At 42.8% G+C, this 9890-nt stretch overlaps 1 protein-coding gene across 1 annotated transcript in view; it reads right to left on the reverse strand.

Moving 5' to 3' along the window:
* Positions 1-9544, reverse strand: part of LOC106079945 (receptor-type tyrosine-protein phosphatase N2-like) — a 293472-nt gene extending 283928 nt beyond the window's left edge. The window contains exon 1 of the mRNA XM_056043460.1: positions 9199-9544. Coding sequence (XP_055899435.1) covers positions 9199-9307 — 109 coding nt within the window. The 5' untranslated portion in view covers positions 9308-9544. The remainder of the gene's footprint in view (positions 1-9198) is intronic.
* Between the last annotated feature and the right edge of the window lie 346 nt (positions 9545-9890).

Raw genomic sequence — 9890 nt, forward strand, 5'->3', positions numbered from 1 at the left:
TACACCTTTCACAATCGACTCAAGTTTGTTGAAAACTATGACAGTCGCTGTTGAAACTCTTCTTCGTTCAGACTTAAGCCCAGTACTACTTAAAGACCAGCTCCCAGAGGAATGAATACAAAAAAATACGTTTTATTTGCATTCAAACTGAAGAATTGTTTGGACTTTTTTTTTACGTTGGTTTTACTTCCATAAAAGTTTTACTGAAGCACATCAACACCTTGTCCGGTTCTTCATTAAATATCAATCGTATGAGGGAAGTTTTACTAAGTCTTACATGATACTAACATTGGACACTTAGTATTAGGTACTTAACACGGGAATCAATGAATTGGAATCATTAAGTGTATTATTGCTTGACCTATAGAGTGTGTTCAATTGTTTCACTATTTCTACTTTCAAGGATCAAATAGTTTTTCCGTTAGTAAAGAGGAACTTTACTATTATACATAAAACAATTGGATCTCCGGTATACTATTGGATACTGGGACTTCAGATGTAACTTATGAAAATTCTAAGATATTTTAACCACGGTGACCACCCAATTCTATGAACAATATACTAAACTACGGGTATTTATCATGGAGGACTCAACACTAAGTACTCAACATGAGAAACTTAGCATTGAGTACTTAACATGGGATAGTCATTATTGCGTACTCAATTTCTCTTAAGAAGAGTTAATCATTTAGCATTGATAATTAATTAAGAATAATTTAGTATTGGGACGCTTGCAAAGAAATTAATTTTTCCCTTTTTACAAAAGTTATGATTTGATTGATTAATTTTTGATTTGAGGCACATCGGCACAATTTAGGCCATGTCGTGCCTGCAGTCCCTTAAGGATCCTTCTCTCTCTAAACAACAAGGGCCAGATTCTATACAGTCATATCATTAAAATCAAGGTCTATTCACAGTTAAAATAGTAAAGGTAGTAAAAATTTAAATATTTGGTAAAAATCTAATGTAAATAGTGCATGTTCACAAATTCATAAATCAGATCTTCGTAGATAGCCCCACTTCCCGGATAAAGCCCAGTACCTTCCCAGGGTCGACATTATCAAATAGTGTATTTAAATTAGTGACTCTAAAATATTTCGCCCTGACATCCTGGTATCTGGGGCAATCGGATATGTTCCACGGTGAGGCGAGAGTCACAGTACTCACAAAGTGGGGGCTCCTCTCTCTTCAGTACAAAAGAGTGCGTGATGTAGGTGTGGCCAATCCTAAGTCTGGACATGGTCGTGCTACCACGCCTTGTCAGACCCTTAGATGTGGGCCGCCACCTGACATCCGCCACAATCTGCCTGAGTTTACTGTGAGTCTCAGCCTCCCATCGGTTCTGCCACTCTCGATAGGTGGCAGAGGCAATACTTTGTCTCAGGTCCGAGTAGGGAATTTGGGTTCCTGACACCGCATGATTTAGGGCTCTCTTTGCTTCTCTGTCTGCGGCTTCGTTTCCCTCAATGCCAACATGGGAGGGGACCCAGATGAAGGTGACATCCCTACGGTCGGCTGTTATTTGGTCCAACAGCTTCAGGCTCTTATGTACCAATGGGATGTCAGTCTTCATCCGCCCCAAAGCTTGCAATGCAGATTTGGAGTCGGAGCAGATTATAAATTTCCTCCTTTCTGATGCTTTTACGGCCATAAGTGCAAGCAATATTGCGTGCAATTCGGCCGTAAAGATGGAGCAGCCATCGGGGAGTCTACGGGAGATTGTTTTGTTCCGAAAGGAGCAGGCACACGCGACCTTTCCCTCCATTTTGGATCCGTCTGTGTAGATGGTGCCACAATCTCCGTAGCTCTCCTGCAGTTCCCTAAAGTGGACTTGTAGTATGCTTGGGTCTGTATTTTCTTTTTTGAAATTAAGGAGGGATAAATTTAATTTGGGTTTATTCATTAGCCAAGGAGGGTTCTGAGGGGTTTCTATTTTAGAGATTTGGTCAATGGGTGGGGTTAAATTTTGGATGGGTTCTCTCATTCGAAGGCCCAACGGCTGTATGACGTTAGGCCTTCGATTGTATAATTCTACCTCTGTGGGGTTAAATATGGAGTCAAAAGCAGGGTTCGTGGGGTTGGATTTTAGCTTGACTATATACTGCATTGCAAGCTTTTTCATTCTTATATCCATGGGGAGTTCTCCAGCCTCCACATGGAGACTTGGGATAGGTGATGTACGAAACGCGCCGAGACAGAGACGCAGGGCAGCATTTTGTATTGGTTCCAGTATTTTTAGGTACGACTTCCTTGCTGCTCCATATATTATGGATCCGTAGTCTAGCTTGGATCGAATTAGACTCCGATAGAGCAGCAGCAAGGTATCTCTGTCAGCTCCCCAGTCCGTATGGCTGAGTACTCTTAGTATGTTTAATGACTTTTGGCATTTCTTCTTAAGTTCCTTAATGTGGGGGAGAAAATTAAATTTGGAATCTAAGGTGAGGCCTAAAAATTTTGTAGTTTTCACGACAGGGATCTTCTTTTTGTGTATAAATAGTTCAGGGTCTGGGTGTGGTCCCCTTAGATTACAAAAATGCATACTAACTGTTTTGGAGTCTGAGAATTTGAAACCATTATAGTTTGCCCAACCCTGAATTTTGTTTAAACATAACTGTAATTTTCTTTCTAAGGTGTTCATGTTTTTCCCATAAGTAAGAATGACAAAGTCATCAACATACAAAGAGCACTCTATGCCAGGGGACAGCGCATTTATGATGCTATTTATTTTAATGTTGAACAGGGTGACTGACAGAATGCTGCCCTGGGGTACACCCATTTCCTTGTCATGAGTGTCAGAAGCGGAGTTGCCCACTCGAACCTGAAATTTTCGATCTTTCAGGAATTCCTCCACAAAACGGGGGAGGTGTCCCTTAAGCCCCATAAGCGCCAGGTCACGTAGAATGCCATGTTTCCAGGTTGTGTCATAGGCCTTTTCTATATCGAAGAATACAGCTACTAGATGTTCTCTTCTGAGTAATGCATTTCTAATATAAGCTTTCAGCCTTACCAGGTGGTCAGTTGTTGTCCGCCCCTGCCGGAATCCGCACTGGTAGTTTGAGATCACTTTATTCCTTTCCAGGTACCAGACCAGCCTACTGTTAATCATTCTTTCCATGGTTTTGCAGATGCAGCTTGTTAGTGCTATTGGTCGATAGTTAGCTGGGTCAGAGCCGTCTCTTCCCGGTTTAGGTATCGGTATAACTGTGGCTTTCCTCCAGCTGTTTGGGAAAGCGCCTGTTTGCCACACACAGTTATAGACCCCTAGCAGGACTGCCAATGAGGGTTCGGGAAGGTGCTTGAGGAACTGGTAATGGATTTCGTCTTCTCCAGGCGCTGTGTCATGTGACTTGTCCAGCGATTCCCTCAGTTCCTCAAGCGAGAACGGTTTGTTGTAGTCTTCATTGTTCTCTGACCTGAAATCAATAAGGTGTCTTTCCCCCCTGGTTTTGCATTTTTGGAACTCTGGCGTGTAGTGTGCAGTGGATGATTTCTCTGCTATTGAGGATGCAAGGCAGTCAGCTATTTCTCTGGGGGACGTGACAGTTCGTCCTTGGTTTTTCAAATGCCCTATTGCATTTGATTCTTTCCCTTTGATTCGCCTTACTGCCTTCCAAACCGCTCTAGCAGAAGTTTTGGCATCCAGACTGCCGACAAAACTTCTCCAGGAATTCCTTTTGGCTGACCGTATGGTTTGTCTAGCCTTTGCTCTAGCTATCCTGAATAGCTTTAGGTTTTCCTGGGAAGGATTCTTTATAAATGCAGCCAGTCGTTTTTTCCTATCACCAATAGCACTTTTGCAAGCTGTATCAAACCATGGTTTGCTAGGCCGTTTTGGATTTGCAGAGGTTAGGGGTACAACTTTCCTGGCTATACTTAGTAGCTTGCTAGCAAAGGTATCAGCTGGGTTTTGTTCATGGAGGATATTTTCTGTGATATCCTCGGAGCATCTTTTTTGGAATTGTTCCCAATCGGCCTTATTCAGTTTCCACCGCTGAGGTCGTCCCAATGAAGGGAGATTGTTAGTAATGATGATTGGGAAGTGATCACTTCCCCGTAGATCATTGCTAACTGATTATTTAAAATCGTCCAGAAGTCCGGGGACGCATACGGTGAGGTCGATGCATTTGAGTGATCCAGTTCCTGGGTGCAAGTAGGTCGGTGATGCATCATTAAGTATGCATAGATCATGTTGGAGGAAGATATCCTCCAGCATACGACCTCTTGTGTCGGTATTGTTGGATCCCCACATGGTGTTATGGGCATTGAAATCCCCAAGGATTAAATAAGGCCGGGGGAGTTGTTTCAATAGGTCCTCCATGTCTGTTCGGTTTAATGGACTCCACATGATGCTCTCTCTGCATCCTCAACATCCTTGCTATAAGTACGGTAGCTTCGGAAGCTGATGCAATCTTTCAGAAATGTTTCCTGTAAGCAGACAGCTGCAGGAGTCTCAGAGTCCATTAGTAGCTGCATTTCCTCGTAATTGGCCTTGAGGCCTCTACAATTCCACTGTACAATTCTGGAATCCATGGCTTATTTTAGATGACCTACTTGGAGCTATTTGGCCTTGAGAGGCCCCCAGAGGGGTTTCCCTTTATTCCAGTGATCTTGGTATTTTTATTCTTGGGTTTGGATGGAGAGGAGGACAACCCCCTTTTGGGGGAAGTCTTTCTCTCTGGAGAGGGGAGATCCCTCTGGTTAGAGCGGAGGTCATTTCCTCCTCTCTCGCTTTGATTTCTCCCCTTAGGGAGTTGGTCAACCTCTAATTCGGTAGAGGTTGGGGTGTCTGGCTGGGTTCTCTGAGGAGAACCTGTGTCAGACATGATGTCTCCGGGTTCTCCCGGAGTATAGGTTTTGACATGCTGCTCAGTCTCCATGCTCTCATCAGCGAGCACAGAGAACCTGTTCTTTAGCATGACAACAGGGCTTTCTTGTTTCTTCAGAGGTGTGTTCTTTGGCGGTGTTTTCTTCTGAGTTGGAGGAGGAGGAGGGGGTGGTGGGGTCAATGTGTCCGTCTGTGTGGCTATGGATCTTCCTATCTTAGCAACAGCCTGGGCGTAGGTCTTTGTCAAGCCGAATTGGCCCTTGGGTAGGGCCAGTACAGCCGATTTCGCCTGGCTGAAGGTACATCCATTTCTTGCCTTGTACTCCTGCACGGCAACCTCCTGTTTCCACACAGGGCAGTCCTTGGAGTAGGCTGAGTGGCCAGCTTAACAGTTTGGGCACTTGAACTGGGCTGTGCAGCCCTTGTCCTTATGACCCTCTCCAGCACATCTGGCACACACAGTGTTCCTCTTGCAGACTTCCGCGCCGTGTCCATAACCCTGGCACTTGAAGCACCTCATGGGGCTAGGTATGTAGGGCCTCACTAGAACTCGTAGGTATCCTGCCTTCACATACTCTGGCGGTGTCCTAGTTCCGAATGTGAGGATAATAGTGGCGGTTTTGACCTCCTCACCATCCCTGCGCCTGGTAATGCGCCGGGCATGGGTGACTCCTTCAATGCCCTCCACTATTTCCTTCTCGGAACATTCCAGTAGGTCCATAGAGCTGATTACACCTCTGCTGGTGTTCAGACTCTTGTGTGGCATGACTTCCATTTGGAGATCACAGAGTCTTCTGCATCTTAAAAGCCCATCAGAGTGTGTCTTGCCATCTACTTCTACAAGAAGTTCCATTGATTTGTGTAGCTTAGACACACTCTTGGGCTCTCCCACTACTGACTTGAGTGCCTTATAGATAAGGAAAGGGCTCAGCTTTGTCAGACTTTTCCCCTCCTCTGTGCACCTGACCACCAAAAATGATGGCCAGGTAGTACAGCTTTTTGTGGCCTCCTCCTTTTTTGCCTCAATGCGGCGTCTCTTGCCCAGACTTAAATCTGGGTCAAGTAGTTTGTTGGGGTTTTTTTTGTCTATGTATATTCTTGTTAATTCGGCACCTGTGCTCCCCAACCGCCATCGAGTCCAACAAGGGGACGGGCCATTCGGAAGTACAGAATGAGCCCGCCAGGGCTACACAGGTGCTATACTCAGTCAGCTGCTGCATCGGACGTGTGTCCAATACAGCAGCTCCCTGATTGACCCTCCAGCCACCGCCCTCCAGCATAGGTCGAAGACCTATGCTGGTAGCTCGGCATGACCAGCCGATTGACCCAGAGCGGGCCATCTGGGCCTCTGGTCTAGGGGAACTTGGAGCCAAAGTATTGTGTTGTGGTGGTTTATCCTCAGATATCCACCACTCAAACACCAGGATCTCTTTATCCCCCCTTACCCGTCGCAGTCCACGGCAAACGGACTGGTCTAGGACGTAGTGAGATATTTAGAGATAAGGAGACAGAGTGATGATCAATGAAGGCAGACTGAGGAAAAGAGGAGGCAGACACAATGATAGAAAAGAAGTAGGGCACTTTTGAGCTCCAAAAGTGCTAAGGAAAGAGGAGCGCAGTTTAACGTCATGTCTCGGGACGAACAAAAGTTATGTCAACTCTGTTTGTCTGTCAGGTTAAAAGTTTGAACACTTTATGTCTCCCACACCCATTGTTGGATCAAGTTTAAACTCGGGACATTTATTCATTGGCGAAGACAATACATGTATCACTAAAAAAAATAATCAATTAGCCAATTTATTACTGGAAATTAGTTATTCGGTATTGACAGATATGGCTAAATATGCAGGGTTTTGTCCCATAAGATAATTGTACACGTTGTTTCCTACCACACACATTTTCGGATCAAGTTAAAACTTAAAAGAATTATTTCTTGTCACTTACAAAATAGGAATCAAATACACAATTAACCAATAGTCAGCCAATTAGTGTCATTATTTAGTTTGATATCGAAAAAGGGAAATAACTTCTACTTTACTGAGAAATATAGTTGTGTCGAGCTCCCTCCTTTAGAGAAGCTTTGTTTTTTTTTTTTTTTTTTTTTTTAAGTATTTTTATATTTTGCTTGTTCATTTCTAGTATCGCTTTTTCTTGACGTTTTCCATTCCATTACAACTTTGTGTCAGAATATAAAACATTATTGATCGCAAATATAATTAAATATTTTATTAAAAGTATCATCAGCTGATTATATAAACAACTGGAGACAATATCAAAATAATTAAAGGATGTATACATAGACAACTAGATGCAGTATCTAGAGAATCAAAAGCTGAAAGCATAGACACTCCCAAGAGACTCGGTGGCTGTTTACTTAGAGAACTTGACACTGTATCAGGGGAGGGAAAAAACAATTTAATAGCTCAGACATGTAAACAGACTGAAGAGAAAACAATCAACTAATTTAATGAATCACTGGAAGCATTTTTCTCTAGCTCAGGTTACGGAAATTATGTCCTACACTATAATGAGTGAGGATTAACAGATACATTATGAAGGCCGTAAGCCAGAGTTAAACTTTATAATCACATTTGTAATTGAATAAGATTACACTGATTCTAAGTCATACAGTAGAAAGTACAGCATTAATACAGGCTACATCATTACGACACAAACGTGAAGGGAAACAGTAAGGAACAAATCATGTAACAAAGTGGAAAATACAATGTAAATATAGGCCACATGACCATGAGACACAGTAGACATTACAGTCAGAATGTATGTAACATCACATCACACCATGGCATGAGACACAGTAGACAATACAGTCTGAATGTATGTAACATCACATCACACCATGGCATGAGACACAGTAGACAATACAGATTGAATGCGTGTTACATCACAGACACCTTGGCAAGAGACACAGTAGACAGTACATTATGGATGCAGATAAATCTAATGCAATTATTGTCTGCCATGTGTAGGGAGTGAATGCTAAGGATAACTATGAAATGTTTTGTAACGTCTGAATGGGTAAAGGGAAATAGAAATAAAGTCATACAGTGTGTGTATTATTCCAAGAGTCTTTAGCGAAACGCTAACAAGGCTACTCTAATTCACAGTTGACATTCACCACCCTACAGATTGAGCCAATGTAAAACCAAGAGAATTCCCAGACAACCCTAGATCTGGGTGGACGAAAGTACAGTAGAGTAACCTCTCATAACTGTCATCATTGAGGAACACGTTACTGCAAGTACACTCTACTAAACTTCAGCCCAGTTTCTGTTTCATCTCCAAGCTAGCACTCTAACAGTCTTTTTCAAATACACAACAGTCCTAATTTCATACGAGAATCATTAGATTAATAATAACATGACAACAAACAATAGTTTCTAAGACAAAGAACTGGATGTGAGTAGAAGGATATTATTGTTTGTGAATTATACGTTATTATAACGACAACAAAGATAATCTACGACTCTACGTCATCAAACAAAAAAAAAACGAGGTTACAGTGTATAAAACTGTAGAGTACGAATCTTATATACAGTTAATTGGGACCAAGTTCTGTAAGCATGGTGTCAAAACATTTCTAAAGAGATTGTACAGATGGTTGATTGAATACATGTATTTATCAAAACAGAATATTGAGACAATAAAAAGTTGTTTAGAACATTGGGTTTAGCTCTGTGTGCTTGAAGACAATTGTTGGTTGGATGCTAGTTGCATGTGCAGCTTGTTATCTCGTGAGGTGTGTACTATAGGACACATTAGAGGTACTTATCATTTTAACTACTGAATAGCTTCAATTGCAGTCAATCAGAAAAAAGAAGCTGATGACAGACTTAAAAAGTACATTCATGTAATTAAAAATACAAACACCCCGTTACATACTATTATTGTAATGATTGCTATGATACTGTGACATCATCCATAATCGAACTGTTTTGGTGACGATCCCACGCGTGTATGACGTAAACTCCTGACGTAGGACCTCATTGACGTCAACAAGTCGATTCCAAATACAGTTCCATCGGAATAGGTTGTGATCCCATCGTACCTCGACTCTATCGACGTTTCGATTGTTAGTTTTGTTCGGCCTACACCTACCGATTGACCAGTCACTGCCCAGCCCAGTTGAACACCATCAGCAGAAAACGACCTTAAAGTAAAGGCCACTACCTTGACATGAGAGGGTCATATATATTAAATAATGAGAAACATCCATAAGTTCCAATCGATTGACCAATTATATCTAGCTGCCGACAATGAACAGGCGTGAAAACGAGGATGAATGAATGGTTTACAAATACTGCTGAGTAGTAGAATTGACTATTACGACATAGAATAAAACGAAACTAGCTTACCAATTGTGCCAAGCGGGAACGGGTTCAGAGATGGTCCAGTGCAGTAGCCACAGTCCGTCAGAAGTGATATTATTGTGATGAATACACATCTCAGAGACAATCGTGCCATAATGCTTCTCTTAGCCTGGTGCTTTGACCCCCCAGGCCTTGGGTGTTACATAGAGATCCCCCCTGAATGCCTTTACAAAAATCTTCCCGACATAGTGTTATCCGTTTGTGTTGACAGCCTCCCTCCAGACTCCAATATGGCAGGTATCTACTGAATATTCATTGGCACCGCGGTGACGTCCGGTGACGTCGAACGCTCGCAGAGTTCTCTGAATCTTATTATGAAAATGGCATCCATGTAATCGGGGGCGCTGGATATCGGGCGAGTACGAGGAAAGTAAATGGAAAGAGGGGGGGGGGGGACAACAGTACCAGGTCGATATTACTCGCGCGCCAGCCAGCTTGTGAACCAATGGGGACAAACTGGGACGCTACACCTCCGCCTTTAACGCAGTCTATTTATATAGTTGCGTATCTCCGAAAGAAGGGAAATACTTTGGAGGGTTATACACGTTTTATCTAGGTCAATGTGGTGGGTGGATTGTTTAGTAGCACTGGACAGGGGAGGGAATGGCTTATTAGAGAGATTCTGTTAAATCTACAGCATAGCGACATCAACATTGGGACATAGCCGGTGTGACATC

Source organism: Biomphalaria glabrata, chromosome 1 (assembly GCF_947242115.1).
Source record: "Biomphalaria glabrata chromosome 1, xgBioGlab47.1, whole genome shotgun sequence".
NCBI classification, from domain to species: domain Eukaryota; kingdom Metazoa; phylum Mollusca; class Gastropoda; family Planorbidae; genus Biomphalaria; species Biomphalaria glabrata.